This window comes from Thamnophis sirtalis, unplaced genomic scaffold (genome assembly GCF_051295495.1).
Source record: "Thamnophis sirtalis isolate CommonGarterSnake01/CBP01778 unplaced genomic scaffold, rThaSir2_p1.2 scaffold_17, whole genome shotgun sequence".
Lineage (NCBI taxonomy): Eukaryota > Metazoa > Chordata > Lepidosauria > Squamata > Natricidae > Thamnophis > Thamnophis sirtalis.
In genome coordinates this window covers 3,103,166-3,119,050 of record NW_028261397.1, presented here as the reverse complement: position 1 = coordinate 3,119,050, position 15,885 = coordinate 3,103,166, and the positions used below count along the sequence as shown (strand labels likewise).

General features: G+C 46.2%; 1 protein-coding gene across 1 annotated transcript in view; it reads right to left on the bottom strand.

Annotated features, from left to right (window-relative positions):
- LOC148042383 (transient receptor potential cation channel subfamily V member 2-like) overlaps positions 1–13,625 on the bottom strand; it is a 36,100-nt gene extending 22,475 nt beyond the window's left edge. Inside the window, exons 1-5 of the mRNA XM_087702876.1 lie at positions 13,173–13,625; positions 7,351–7,548; positions 5,523–5,656; positions 3,485–3,637; positions 1,746–1,886 (exon numbers count right to left, since the gene is read on the bottom strand). Of these exons, the coding sequence (XP_087559002.1) occupies positions 1,746–1,886; positions 3,485–3,637; positions 5,523–5,656; positions 7,351–7,532 (610 nt within the window). The 5' untranslated portion in view covers positions 7,533–7,548; positions 13,173–13,625. The remainder of the gene's footprint in view (positions 1–1,745; positions 1,887–3,484; positions 3,638–5,522; positions 5,657–7,350; positions 7,549–13,172) is intronic.
- Between the last annotated feature and the right edge of the window lie 2,260 nt (positions 13,626–15,885).

The window sequence follows — 15,885 nt, the reverse complement described above, 5'->3', positions numbered from 1 at the left end:
GTTACATGGTCATTAAGCAAATCTGTTTTCCCCATTGCTTGTCAGAAGGTCACAAGTGGGGATCATGTGAACCTGGGACAAAGCGACCGTCATAAATATGAACCAGTTGCCAAGCATCTAAATTTTGATCATATGACCATGGGGTGCTGCGACAGTCATAAGTGTGAAAAATGGTCATAAGTCTCTTTTTCCAGCGCCGTTGTAGCTGTGAACGGTCACTAAACGCAAGTCGAGGACTACTTAAAAATCAGCCAAAATTTCCCTCCTTCCACCCCTAATCTGGCTATAAGGAGAACATCTTACCCAATTTTACCCACTCTCAGAAATTCAAAACTTTTCCAACTAAAATAGCACCTTGATACTCATCATGAATGTCAGATTTCCAAATAGCATCCAGAATTAAATCAGAGTCCAAGGCAAAGGATTCCTCAAAGTTCCAATTTATTAAGAGAGCCACGTTGGCACATCTGGGAAAACCCAAATCTGAAAGCTTCCCGGTTTCCCCCACCCAGTTGAAAGTTCAAGACCTTGCCCTCCACACCCACAAGTCCATCACATGGTCCAATCTCCCACTGCCATGCTGGCAGTTCACCCCCCCTCCTCCAGTTCCGGTCAGGTGCAGAGGTGCAGAGATAAAAGATGACCTTGGCTTTCTAGAAAGAATGTTGTTATGGCTACCTATCATCTAACTCTGTACAATCCCCCTTCCCATTTTCCCACAACCGAAAAAGTAGGCCAAAGATCCAAAAGAAAAGATGGTTGCAGGCCTAACAATGAATTGATTCTGGAAACTGCAATGGGTACCAAAAACAATGAGTACCAAGAAGAAGAAGATGACAAACAAATTTTTCCCCGTAAAGAATAATGTAGTGAGTCACAAAGCAACTGACAGTGACATGTTCTAGCTTGTGAATTGAGTACCAAACAAACGAGCACAAATTTCTTGTTAAAATGCATTGAGTACCGAATTTGATGTGTTTCATGTAAAAACTCATCTGGCTTTTTAAAACCGCACTCGACTAAACCGCATCCGACTAAACCGCGTCGCTGACGTCATCAACAGGGTGACAACAGCGCGGAGACAGAAGCACGCTGTAAACCCTAAACCTAAAATTAACCCCTAAACCTAAACCTAACCCCCCTAAACCTAATCCTAAACCTAACCCTAAACCTAACCCTAAACCTAATCCAACCCTTAACCTAAACCTAACCCTAACCCTAACCCTTAACCTAACCCTAAAGCTAACCCTTAACCAAACCCTAAACCTAATCCTAACCCTTAACCTAACCCTAACCCTTAACCTAACCCTAAACCTAACCCTAAACCTAACCCTAACCCTAACCCTAAACCTAAACCTAAACCTAACCCTTAACCTAACCCTAAATCTAATCCTAACCCTTAACCTAACCCTAACCCTAACCCTAACCCTAACCCTAACCCTAACCCTAACCCTAACCCTAACCCTAACCCTAAACCTAAACCTAAACCTAAACCTAAACCTAAACCTAAACCTAAACCTAACCCTTACCTTAAGTTGAATCGGCTTGCTTTCAAAGCGCTATTTAAAGCGCCCTTCTTTCTCCGTGCTGGCTGTTGTCGCCCTGTTGATGATGTCAGCAATGCAGTTTAATCGGGCGCGGTTTAGTCGGCCGTGATTTTGACGGGTCACGCTTAAAACCTGCCTGGTGGGTACCCCCTTGTATCTCTGTGGAATGGAAACCTTAGTTTTCTCCTGCCGCCATACCAAAATAAAAGAAGGTCCTTTTGCGGTGCGGCTGGAAGAAATGGCCAGAAGCTTTGATGTGGACATCAGCCTCGTTCTGCACCAGGATCTTCACCAGATCTAAGTTTCTCTTCTCAATGGCAATGTGGAGGGCTGTGTGGCCTGTAGAGAAGGGGAGAAAAAGCACCAGAGAAAGATGGGAGGATTTATCAAGGGTGTCCATAAGTTTAGGGCAAAAAAAGTCAAGATGGCAGCAACTCCAGGGCCATCGAGAAGAACCAAGAGGATGAAGAAGAATCAAGAGGAAGAGGGAGGAGGAGGAGGCAAGCGAGAAGAAGGCAAGAAGGAAGGAAGGAAGGAAGGAAGGAAGGAAGGAAGGAAGGAAGCAAGCAAGCAAGCAAGCAAGCAAGGAAAGGAAAGGAAAGGAAGGAAGGAAAGGAGAGGGAAGGAAGGAGGGAAGGAAGGGAAGGAAGGAAGGAAGGAAAGAGAAAAAGAAGGAAGGAAGCAAGCAAAGGGAAGGGAAGGAAGGAAGGAAGGAAAGGAAAGAAAGGAGAGGGAAGGAAGGAAGGAGAAAAAGAAGGAAGGAAGCAAGCAAGCAAAGGAAAGGAAGAAAGGAAGGAAGGAAGGAAAGGAAGGAAAGGAAGGAAGGAAGGAAGGAGAGAAAGAATAGTCCTCTTAAGGTCCTCTGTGGTGATGGTGGCCATCTTGACTTTTATGATCACATCCCTGGAAATACACACACATTTTTGTTATGTTAATATGGGTGGCCATTGAAATGGATTAAATACATAAACATTCCCCAAGCTTGTCGGCTGAAGTATCATGGAGAGTGCTGGCTCCTGCATGAAGCAATCTGCACTGTGATTGGTTGCTTTGGGGGGTGGAGGGGGTATTTCCATTTTTCCCGCCTTTTTCTTCTGTGTGCTGTGTTCTGTGTGTTCTTCTGTTTGCTCTGTGGGGATTTACCTCATGACGCTCCTGCTGTGTCGATTTACCAGTACTCTCTCTTGCAAGAGGAGGAGGAGGAGGAAAGTAGGAGAGGAGGAGAAGAAGAGGAGGAGAGGAGGAGGAGAAAGAAGAGGAAGAGGGGGAAGAAGAAGAGGAGGGGAAGAAGAGGAAGAGAAAGAAGAGGAGGGAGCAAGAAGAAGGGGAGGAGGAGGAAAAAGAGAAAGAGGAAGAAGAAGAGACAGAGGAGGAGCAAGAGGAAGAAGAGAAGGAGGAGGAATAGGAAGAAGAGGAGAATGAGGAAGAAGAAGAGGAGAAAGAAGAAGATGGGAGGAAGAAGAGGATGGAGAAGAAGAGGAGGAAGAAGAGGAAGAGGAAGAGGAGAAGGAGGAAGAAGAAGAGGAAGAAGAGGAGGAGGAAGAGAAAGTGGAAGAAGATAAAGAGGAGGAGGAAGTGGAAGAAGAACAAGAGGAGGAGGAAGGAGAGGAAGGAGGAGGAGGAGGTGGAGGAGGAGGAGGAGAAGAAGAAGAAGAAGAAGAAGAAGAAGAAGAAGAAGAAGAAGAAGAAGAAGAAGAAGAAGAAGAAGAAGAACAACAACAACAACAACAACAACAACAACAACAACAACAACAACAACAACTGGCTGGGCTAAACTGTACCTGGTTTCAGGAAGAGGAAGGAAGGGAGGGAGGGAGGGAGGATGGGAGGGAGGTATGAAATAAGTTCCAACCTATCCAAACTGAAGATCTCCTTCCAGCCACCCCATCCTAGAAGACAGAGTCCTCCACCCTCACCGTCCCAGGAAGGATACTTACCCTTGTAGTAGCTGTCAGTGCAAGCGGCGTTGACCAAAGGATTGGGGTTCTCTGTCTCCTTGTCTATCTCCAGGAGCAAAGGGATAGTGGGGTTGTGTCCATCTTTCAAATGGAGCAAGGCCTTCATCAAACAGGTTTTCCCCGTCTTCCCATCTGGAAGAAAGAAGAAGCCCAAGGAAGGAAGCCTAGGTGAAGCCCATCTCGTCTTCCATCTTCCTAAAACAGCCTTTCTCCACTTTAGGCCCATGGACGGACTTCAACACCCAGAATTCTTTGGGATATATACCACTGCGTTGCCCTGTCCGTGTTGGTGGAAGTGGTCTTGGTGATTCCTTCAGTAGGCTGTGGTCTAATGTCGGCCCCTGTATATAAACAGAGAGCAAATCCCATACTCCCTTCTAACACTGATGATGTTACCTAGTTGGGTCATGAAACGTCTGCAAGAAAACCACCCAGCTCAGAGAGCACCAAGGACCCCACAGTCATCCCCCTCTTCCTCATCCTTCTCCTCTCTGCAAACCCCACTCCCTTCTAGCACTGATGATGTTATCTAGTTGGGTCACGAAATGTCTGCAAGAAAACCATCTATGACCCCACAGCCCTCCACCTCCTCCCAACCCCCCTTCCCTTCTAGCAGTGATGGTGTTATCTAGTTGGGTCACGAAACGTCTGCAAGAAAACAGGGAGCACCAAGGACACCACAGATCCTCTTCTTCCTCTTGATCTTTCTCTTCCTCCTCCTCTCTGCAACCTTCCCTCCCTTCTAGCACTGATGCGTGACCCGACAAAAGCGCAAACGTCATAAGCGTGCCGACAACACCGCGGCGCTAAAACCGTGATGTCAAAAGTGCGCCGACAACAGCGCGCTGACAACAGCGCGCCGACAGAAGCGCGATTTAATTTAAGGTAAGGTTTAGGGTTAGGGTTAGGGTTAGGGTTAGGGTTAGGGTTAGGGTTAGGGTTAGGGTTAGGGTTCCGTTACAGTACGCTTCTGTCGGCATGCTTTTGTCGGCGCGCTTTAGGGCTAATTAGTCGCTAATTCGTTGCGCGGTTTTGTCACTGCGCTTTAGTCACCGCGGTTTAGTCAGGCGTGCTTTTGTTGTGCGCGCATTTGTGGTGGAACCGCACTGATGATATTACCTAGCTGGGTAATGAAAAGTCTGCAAGAATATCACCCAGCTCAGAGAGCACCAAGGACCACGCAGTTCTCCACTTCCTCCTCCTCCTCCTCCTCCTCCTCCTCCTCCTCCTCCTCCTCCTCCTCCTCCTCCTCCTCCTCTTCCTAACCCCCATTCTGGGGTGGGTTCCAGCTCCGCATGTGCTTGATGTGCGCTACACACACATGTGCAGTAGTAAAAAACAAGATGGCGGAGCTTACAGCATCAGGGGGCGTGGCCGGCCGAGTTACTACCTACTTGGCCGAACCAGTCTAAACTGGTAGGAACCCACCTCTGCCTTATTGCCTTCCAGCACTGATAATGTTACCTAGTTGGGTAATGAAATGTCTGCAAGAAAATTACCAAGCTCAGCGAGCACCAAGGGCCCCACAGTTCTCTCTCTCCCAATCCTCCTCTTCCTCCCCCTCCTCCTCCTAACCCCCATTGCCTTTTAGCACCGAGGTGGCTCAGTGGTTAAATGCAGCACTGCAGGCTACTTCAGCTGACTGCTGTTCTGCAGTTCGGCTGTTCAAATCTCACCGGCTCAAGATTGACTCAGCCTTCCATCCTTCCGAGGTGGGTAAAATGAGGACCCGGATTGTTGTTGGGGGCAATATGCTGACTCTGTAAACCGCTTAGAGAGGGCTGAAAGCCCTATGAAGCGGTATATAAGTCTAACTGCTATTGCTATTGCTATTGATGATGTTACCTAGTGGGGTCATGAAACGTCTGCAAGGAAACCACCAAGCTCAGAAAGCACACCAAGGACCCCACAGTTCCACCCTGAGCTATGCATATTCTCGTTCTGTTGGTAGTTTTATGAAGCTTATCTGTTTTTCACACTGATGTAAAGGCATGAGAGTCAGCAAGAAGCGATCTACCTCTAAATTTAGTGTCGGTGAGAAAGCTGGACGTTCTCTGGAGATAATCGCTCAGGCCGTTAAGCCGTTCAGGGTCTCCTGCAACCACAGCTTGAAAAATGCGGTCCCTGTCGAAGCGATTTGGATCATCCGGTCTGCGGAAGAGAAAGGAAAGGAAACGTCTCCGGGTGGGGATTTGGTCCCTCAGCCCTCCGTGTCAGTGCATATGAGAGTTCATGACTGGCCGAGACATAGCAACAAGGTCAGCCAATGAATAGGCATAGCAACTAAGTCAGCCAATGAGGGCTGTTTGGAACCTGAAACAGTATTTGCTGTTTGAGCAACAAGGAGACACCAAGGAACCTGAGCATGACTTAGCTCTGCAGCTCTGAGTCTGCGCTGAGCTCAAAACTAGCCTGCTGCTCCGAACTGAAACTGAAACTGTTCCTCTGCCTATGTTTGCTTGGATTAACTAGCACTTTGGTAAACCTGCTTTTAGTATTGTATTATGTGTTATTATGCATATAAAGAAATTAACGAATTCTGCTGAATCGGTGTATGCTTTCTGGATGTGATTGCTGCAACAAACCCTGACACTCTGATCTGTCCGTTTGCTCTTTAAAGTGCTCCCCAGAAGGACCATGGGCTCATCCAGAGATTCCCTCATCCGCTGCAGGAATGTGTCCCAATCACCATTTTATTTGCTTGATTTAAATTCAGAGAAGCAGCTGGACATTGGTTTGCAGGGCTGGCAGTGATTAAGGCTCCAGCCTAGAAAGTGGGAGATTGTGAGTTCTAGTTCCATCTTAGCCATGAAAACTGTCTGGGTGCCTTTGGGCCAATCACCAGGAGGCAGGGAGTTCTAGTTCCACCTTAGGTATAAAAGCCAGCTGACTGGCCTTTGGGCCAATCACCAGGAGGCAGTGAGTTCTAGTCCTTCCTTAGCCATGAAAACTGACTGAGTGCCTTTGGGCCAATCAGAAGGAGGCGGTGAGTTCTAGTCCCACCTTAGCCATGAAAGCCAGCTGACTGGCCTTTGGGCCAATTACCAGGAGGCGGTGAGTTCTAGTCCTTCCTTAGCCATGAAAACTGACTGTGTGCCTTTGGGTCAATCACGAGGAGGCGGTGAGTTCTAGTCCTTCCTTAGCCATGAAAACTGACTGTGTGCCTTTGGGTCAATCACGAGGAGGCGGTGAGTTCTAGTCCCATCTTAGCCATGAAAACTGATTGGGTTCCTTTGGGCCAATCACTAGGAGACAGTGAATTCTAGCCCTGCCTTAGGCATGAAAGCCCTGGGTGCCTTTGGGTCAATCACTAGGAGCCGGTGAATTCTAGTTTTGCCTTAGGTATGAAAGCCAGCTGAGTGCCTTTGGGCCAATCAGCAGGAGGTGGTGAGTTATAGTCCCACCTTAGCCATGAAAGCCAGCTGGCTGCCTTTGGGCCAATCACCAGGAGGCGGTGAGTTCTAGTCCTGCCTTGGGCATGAAATCTGGTTGGGTGACTTTGGGCCAGTCCCCCCCACTCTCTCTCAGGCCAACCCACAGGGTTGTTGTTGTGGGGGAAATAGAAGAAGGAAGGTGCCTTGGATAGGTTCACCGTCTTGAGTTATTTGTAAAAATAAGAAAGGCAGGGAAGAAATGGGAAAAATAATAATTGTGTCGTGCATCGCTTTAAGATGACAGAATAGCAGAGTTGGAAGGGACCTTGTGGGTCATCTAGTCCAACCCAAGCCTGCGATTCCTGCACTGGACTGCAAAGCAATCCATAAACCTTGGACAGATACCAACGCAAAAATTCTCCCTGGTGGCGAAATTCTGCAAAATAATTCCCATTGTGATAAATGACTTACGGGACGAGTCCTGGCCGGTAATTCAGGTTCACCCGGATCTGGGGGGAGGGAGGGGCTTCCTTCTGGAAAGGGGTCTCCAAGGGTGGCAGTCCATGCTCCGCCCCAGCTGTCCCCTTCGTGGCTGCGTTCGGATCCTCCGCAAGGCCATCATCCGTCTCCAGCGCAAAGCGGGATCTGCTCATCGTCCAGGTTGGGAGGCTGGCAGGGTGACAATGGCAGATGGGACCAGGGCTGACAGAAAGGGCTGGCAGGACTGGACTAGGGGTTGAGGGGGGGATTGTGGAGAAGGGGTTGGGCTAGTGATGGGGGTCCGGGTGGGTCAGTCCACCTTCTCTCAGGCGAAGAGAAGAGGTTGTAAAACTGGCAAGCAAGCAGAATGGAGGAGGAGGAGGAGAGGCAAAATTAACAATCCTCAACTTACAATCATTTGTTTAGTGACCATTTGAAGTTACAATGGCACTAATGTATGACCGTTTTTCACACTTATGACCATTACGACATCTATGTGGTCATGTGATCAAAATTCGCAGCTGGCTCCTGTTTGGAACAGGATAGAATGGAACAGAATAGAATTTGAAAATAATGGAATACAATAAATGGAAATGGAATGGAATGGAATGGAATGGAATGGAATAGAATAGAATAGAATAGAATAGAATAGAATAGAATAGAATAGAATAGAATAGGAATGGAATAGGAATGGAATAGAATAGAATAGAATAGAATAGAATAGAGAATGGAATTGAATGGAATGGAATAGAATAGAGAATGGAATAGAATGGAATAGAATGGAATAGAGAATGGAATAGAATAGAATAGAATGGAATAGAATGGAATAGAGAATGGAATGGAAGAGAAGAGAACAGAAGAGAGTAGAACAAAGAACATAGAAAATTAAAATAGAATAGAAAATTAGAATAGAAAAGAAAATTAGAATAGAGAATAGAATAGAACAGAGTGGAGTGGAGTGGAGTGGAATGAGAATGTGAAGTTTCCAAGAGTTTGGCCTAATTAATTTACGAGCCTCCAGACAAGGTTCAAAAAAATCAAACCCCATTCATTTATTAGGACTAAGATCTTGGCACGGACTTCTGTGGAGCTTTAAGAGGGCTTGGACTTCCACTCCCAGAATTCCCCAGCCATCATGCTTTAAGACTTTTACTCTGGCCAAAAGTATGCATGGCATTTCCCCCCACTCCTCAAGTTGATAGTAGTCATGGAAACACTTTTAGACGTTGACAGAGAATAGAATAGAATAGAATAGTTTAAATTTGCAAGTTTAATAACATTTATATGCCGTCCAATCCCGTAGGACTCCGGGCGGCTTACAGTACAGAAATAAATCAAAAATAAAAATACAGAGAAAAAACAAAAGATAGATTTAAAAACAGCACACCATGCACTCCGTTCTAAATGGGGCTGGACCGTATTTTGGGGTCAACAGCCCCAGGCCTGCCGGAACAGCCAGGTTTTAATGGCTTTCCGAAAGGCCGAGAGAGTGGGAAGGGTCCGGATCTCTGCGGGGAGATCATTCCACAGGGCTGGGGCAGCTACAGAGAAAGACCTCCCCCGAGTAGTCGCCAACCGGCATTGCCCGGTCGACGGTACCCGAAGGAGGCCCAGCCTGTGAGATCGAATGGGTCATTGGGAGGTATGTGGCAGGAGATGGTCCCGCAGATATCCAGGTCCTAAGCCATGTAGGGCTTTAAAGGTAACGACCAGCACCTTGAAGCATGTTCGGAGACCGATGGGAAGCCAGTGCAGCTTGCGGAGGATAGGTGTAACATCGGTTCCACCACAAATCCGCGAAGCCCTTATCCGCGGAGACATAAGCGCGAAGACTAATTCGCGCCGTTCGAAGCGCTAAGGAAAAACGCGACCCTACCGCGATGACATAATCGCGGAGGGCAAATCCGCACATTCCCAAGCACTCAGTACCTAAACCTAACCCTAAACCTAACCCTAAACCTAACGCTAAACCTAACGCTAAACCTAACCCTAAACCTAACCCTAAACCTAAACCTAAACCTAAACCTAAACCTAAACCTAAACCTAACCCTAAACCTAACCCTAAACCTAACCCTAAAACAAACCCCTAAACCTAATCCTAACCCTTACCTTAATTGAAATCGGCTTTCTGCCGCGGCGCCGTTTTAAAGCGCCCTTCTGTTGCCGCGCTGTTGTTGCGGCAGTGATGACGCGCGGTGATGACGTGCCACGGTAACATCGCTAGGTGATGTTACAGGTGATAGGTGATATCACTCATGCGGCTGCATTCTGGATCAATTGTAGTCTCCAAACACTCTTCAGGGGCAGCCCCAAGTAAAGCGCATTACAGTAATCAAGCCTAGAGGTGACGAGAGCATGAGTGACCATTTGAAGTGCCTCCCGGTCCAGGTAGGGCCACAACTGGTGCACCAGGCGAACCTGGGCAAAATCCCCCCTGGTCACAGCCGACAGGTGGTATTCTAATGTCAGCTGAGGATCCAGGAGGACGCCCAAGTTGCGGACCCTCTCTGAGGGGTGAAGAATTTAGTCCCCCAGGCTGAGAGATGGAATATCTGGACCATTTTTAGGGGGCAACATCCATAGCCACTCGGTCTTGTCTGGATTGAGTGCCAGCTTGTTTACTCCCATCCAGACCCTGACAGCCTCCAGGCACTGAGAGACCGCCTGCTGCCAATTACCTCCAATAGACCGATCAGATCCCACAGATTAGGCCTCCTCCGAATTCCATCCACCGGCCAATGCCGACTGGCAACTACCCGGAGGAGAGCCTTCTCTGTGGCTGCTCCGACCCTCTGGAACGAACTCCCCGTGGAGATTCGAACCCTCACCACCCTCCAGGCCTTCCGCAAAGCCCTTAAAACCTGGCTGTTCCGACAGGTCTGGGGCTAAAGAGTTTTTGCCCCCCTTCTCGAATGGTATGGTTGTTGTGTGTTTTTAAATTTTGTATTGTTATGTCTCGTCTTTTTTATCCCCCCGTCTGTACTCCCTTCCCTGATTGAACTGTGAGCCGCCCTGAGTCCCCTTCGGGGAAAAGGGCGGCATATAAATGTAATCAATCAATCAATCAATCAATCACATTCTACTGCTTCGCTGAGTTGGCTGAATAGAATAGAATAGAATAGAATAGAATAGAATAGAATAGAACGGAATGGAGCGGAGTGGAATAGAATTTGAAAATATTGGAAGAAAGAAAATGTCCCCACTAGTACAATGGTTATGAATAAAATTTTAGAAATAGCGGAAATGAATAGATTGACAATGCTGATTAACGAAAAAGAAGACACAGACTTCTACAAAGTCTGGGAGAAATTATACAAATGGTTTGATAAGAAAGACAATGAGAATCAAGATATAAAATGAGATAGTTGACTAACTTAAAATGACTTAAGCAACAACTTAAATATACAATACACAAAGGCTAAGGGACAAATGAGAGAAGAAATCTATTAGAGGTGAGAATTCACCTACAAGTAATACTATTAGACCACAGTGTTGGAAAAACTTGATGATCTGATAGGAAAAATCTGTTATAAGTACCTGCATGGAATTAGCAATCTAGTCTTATACTAGGCAAGGTGAGATGAACAGCGGCGTCTGCGCTGTAAATAGGTAAAGAGTTTTATCTCTCTTTTGTATTTTGTAAATCTGGCCCTTTTTTATAACCTTCAATTAAGAAGAAAAAAAAAAAGAATCAGGTCACCCCCCTGAAGAGGAAAATATGTAAACACAACGGAAAGAGGGGATGGAGAGAGGAGTAGAAGGAAAGATAGGAAGGAGGGGAGCAAGGAGAGGAAAAGGAGAGAGGGAAAAGCAGAGGAAGAAACGGAGGGAATGCAAGAGTAGGAGAGAGGGGAGGAAAGGGAAGAAGAGGGGAAGAGCAGAGGAGAGGAAGGGGAAGGAGAGAAGGGAAAGGAGAAGAGGAAGGAAGGAAGGAGAGAAGAAAGGAGGGAAGGAAGGAGGGAAGGAAGGAGAGAAGGTGAGAAGAAAGGAGGGAAAGGAAGGAGGAAAGGAGGGAGGGAAGGAAGAAGGGAGGGAAGGAAGGAGGGAAGGAAGGAGGGAAGGAAGGAGAGAAGAAAGGAGGGAAGGAAGGAGGGAAGGAAGGAGGAAAGGAAGGAGAGAAGGAGAGAAGAAAGGAGGGAAGGAGGGAGGGAAGGAAGGAGGGAAGGAAGGAGGGAAGGAGAGAAGGAGAGAAGAAGGGAGGGAAGGAAGGGGGAAGGAAGGAGGGAAGCAGGGAGGGAAGGAAGGAGGGAAGGAAGGAGGGAAGGAGAGAAGGAGAGAAGAAAGGAGGGAAGGAAGGAAGAAGAAGTAGGATTGTTGTAAAATAAGATGGGTGTATGGGATGGTAAGAAAGCAATCTCAATTATATTGTTAACTGTAGGGGAGAAAAATTGTTATAAATACATTTTATTAACAACAGTTATGAGATTATATAATTGTGAATGTATATATGAGAAATAAAAAAAATAGAATTTGAAAATAATAGAATAGAATAAATAGAACGGAATGGAACGGAACAGAATAGAATAGAAAATATGGAATGGAATGGACAAGGAGGGTGTGACAGACAGGAAGTCTTGCTCAACTGAGGTTGTGAGCCCATTGTATCCTTTGGAACAGAAAGAAGGAAGGAAGGGGGGGAGGGAGGGAGGAGTTGAAAGAAGAAAAAAAAGGAAAGAATGGGGATGGAAGAAAGGAACAGCAACGGGGAGGTGAGGTGAGGTGAAGGAGAAGGAAGTCAGGGAGAAGTATCCAAGCTGCTAGTCCTCAGCCGACTGGGGGGGGGGGGAAGGGAAACCCCACCCCACCCACCCCTTGTTCAAGAGAGCAAAACATTCTCATTTGAGGAACTTAAATCTTCCTTTGGCAGCTCGTGACTTTGAGTGGCAACTTCTCAATTGCTCTTCCTGACAGAAACTCCCCTCCTCCCCCAACTGAAGAAGCCTCCTTACAACCCCCCCCCCTCCCACAGGCTGCTTCCTTGTGGACCTGCAATTTGCCTACGTTGTGTGTGTGTGTGTGTGTGCAGCAAGCCAACACAAGCGGAAGCCAGAGAGATCAGCAACAGGGATGTCAGTTTCCACGGGCAGAAAAATATTTCAAATGAATTAAGGGAACCCAAACCCTCACGCCCCCTCATTTGAGAAGTTGGGTGGCCGGATTATTTGATTGCAACCCTTAAAAAAAATAACATTCCTGGGCAATTTGAAAACATCGTCAACAACCTGTATTTCAAATCTGTATTTCTTAAAATGTGGTCTTTAGGATGCCTTGAAGGGAGCGGTCCCTTAAGACCCTTTCAGAAACCCACCAACTCAGAATTATTATATCATGTTACGGGATGTTGAAAAATGATCCAGTATCAAAAACCCCATCAAACCATGATGTCGATCTTACAAACAAACGTCAATCAATATAAACCTTGTGGATGAGATGCCGTTTGGCATCCTGCGTAATGTAGACAACTGGGAACGGGGTGGGGGAATTAAATTGAAGAAGCGCTGATTCAAATAAGCCCCTTCTTACCTCCCTGATCTTAAAAAAGAGGTTCTGCATCAGGCAGAAATCCCACCAGTTCAGCCCCCACCCCTTAAATAGCTGCACTGCCCATCTAAAGGAAATACATCCCTATAGTAACAAAGCGAAAAATAAACAGCATATTTTTCTGCCTGTTGTCTAAAATGAAACTGTTAAGTCAGCCTTGGTCCTACCAGCCAAGGTGCTGTCTGCCCATGCTCTAAAACTCATCTCATTCCTGTAATGGTCTTATTTTATGGGTTGAATGAGATTATTTGGATTACTAAGAAGATACTCACCGACACGTTGGTTTCCACGGTGCCTAATTGCCCTCTAAATCTTTAGAATCCTTTTGCAGGCACGGTGCTATTCAGATTACTAAGAAGATACTCGCCGACAAGTTGGTTTCCACGGTGCCTAATTGCCCTCTAAATCTTTAGAATCCTTTTGCAGGCACGGTGCTATTCAGATTACTAAGAAGATACTCGCCGACAAGTTGGTTTCCACAATGCCCCCCCAGATTTTTAGAGTCCTTTCAGCGACCGAGTTTAGCAGGCGAATGTAAGAAATGGATGTGATTTTAAGGTACGGCTAAACCCTCGACACCACCTCCTCACCGCAAGATCGGTGGAAAGCAGGGAGGAAGATCAGAGGTTCCACCCACCGCAGGGAAGCCTGGAGTATCTCTGCCAGCTAGGATGTTGTAAACGTTACTGAGAAGGAGGTAGAGGAAACAGTCGGAGTGCCGAGCGCCAGAAGACAAATGAGATCAGAAGGCCAAGCTGTCAGATGTGGGCATCCGCTCCGCCTCAGGGTTGTGGTTAGAGACACCGATAATGTAGGCGGCCTCTCTGCATTCAACCACCGCCTGTCACAAGTCGCAAAAAAAAACCAGAATCCGCAGGCTTGTGACATGTTTTTTCCTGATCCTTGCGAGAGTGCTTGTGTCCCCTGAGTTAGGTTGGTGTTAAGTTTTCAGAGGGGGCTGTGAAAATATTTACACACCCCTCACATCCTGGGCATAAATGGTTTCAACATCTACCCTCAAAACGGCGCTATAGGGCCGTGATGGCGAACCAATGGCACGCATGCCACAGGTGCCACACAGAACCCTATCTCGCCCTAGTTCAGCTCCACTGTGCATGCGTGCACGCCTCCCGTCAGCCAGCTGGTTTTCGGGTCTCTGCTGTGCACGCATGGGGGTGGGGCACATACAGGGGTTTGTGTGTGCATGCGCGGGGTTCGTAGCCACATGTGTGGGGTGGAGGGCATGTGGGGGAGTCAGGTGTGCATGCGCAGGGGTTGCCAGGTGAGTCGCGCATGGGTTGCATTATGGGTGTGAATATGCGCGCACATGCTTTTGGCATTCCATGCTGAAAAGGTTATCCATCACTGTGATAGGGCACTGCACAGCAGAACAACTCAACACAAGGACAGTTTTCCCTCCCTGCCATCCCTCTGCTGAACAACTCATTCCCACAACACTGTCCAACTATTTACTAAGGCTGTATTAGTATTCTTCTTCACATCCTTCCCATTACCTATCGCCTTTTCGACTTATGACTTTAACTTTGTGGCTTGTATCTTTATGATTTACCCATATTTTTCGCTCCATAAGACGCACTTTTTTAAGATACATTTTTTATTCTTTTTTCCAATATATTTTAGACTGTTTTTGTTAAAGATTTATACCGTGTATGGGTTCTGGGAAGTCAGGGGAGGGAAGGCTGGGGGGGGGAGGGGGGAGGGAGGGATCTATATTAGGTTTGACGGGGGGGGGTGTTAGATTTTTTTTTTTTTAAACAGAACTTTTTTATTTTTCTTTAAAAAAAACACAAATATGTCATCATTTATCAATCATTAAAACATTGAAGTACAATTTTTTTTTGTTGTGTGTACCCCTCCCTCCCCCCACCCCCCCACCCCCCCTCCTCCTTCCCCCCCCCCGACTTCCCAGAACCCGTACACGGTATGGATTTTTAACTAACACAGTCTAAAATCTATTGAGAAAAAAGAAATAAAGAAATTAATGACATTCTAGATTGACCTTAGCTTCTTCTTACTGAACTGACTTTTAACAGTTTAAATCATTTCTGATCTTAAGCATAGGCTAACTGGAATTTCTTGGTCCCGTATTTATTTTGTATATAGTCAATCCATTTTTTCCAGTCTCGTTTATATATCTCATTTGAATGATCTTTGAGATATGCCGATATTTTAGCCATTTCGGCTAAGTTTGTTACTTTCAATGTCCATTCTTGGATTGTAGGCAAGTCTTCCTTCTTCCAATATTGCGCCACCAACAGTCTTGCTGCAGTTATCAGGTGCAGAATCAAATTGGTCTCTACCACTGTAAAGTCAGTACATATACCTAGTAAAAATAACTGAGGAATAAACTTTATCCTTCTTTTAAAAACATTTTGCATGACCCACCATATTTTTATCCAAAATGCCTTAACCTTTTGGCAGGTCCACCATATATGATAATATGTAGCATCAAGAGAACCACACCTCCAACATTTAGGCTGTACATTCGGATACATAGAAGCCAACTTTTTAGGATCTAAATGCCATCTATAGAACATCTTGTAAAAATTTTCTCTCAGATTTTGAGCTTGTGTAAATTTCACATTTCTTACACAGATTCTTTCCCATGTATCCAACATTATTGGTTCCTCAATATTTTGAGCCCATTTTATCATACAATCTTTAACTAATTCTGTTTCCGAATCCATCTGTCTGGTGGTTGTGTAGTTTGCTGTCTATCCTATCCTTCTTGTGGTCTTTCTCTAGGTCCAGATGGTGCAGGGTGTCCGGCCTTCAATATATTATAATAAAAATCTCGGGCTTTCCATACAGAGTTGAGGCGGTACCTTTGCTTATCAAATGTAAATATGATGCCAAATGGTGCATCCCATCTATACTGTATCTGACGATTTCTGAGTTCTTCGACCAAAAAAGCGTAGTCTCTCCTGGCTCTTAACATTTGAGGTGGTATCTCTTTCAAAACAG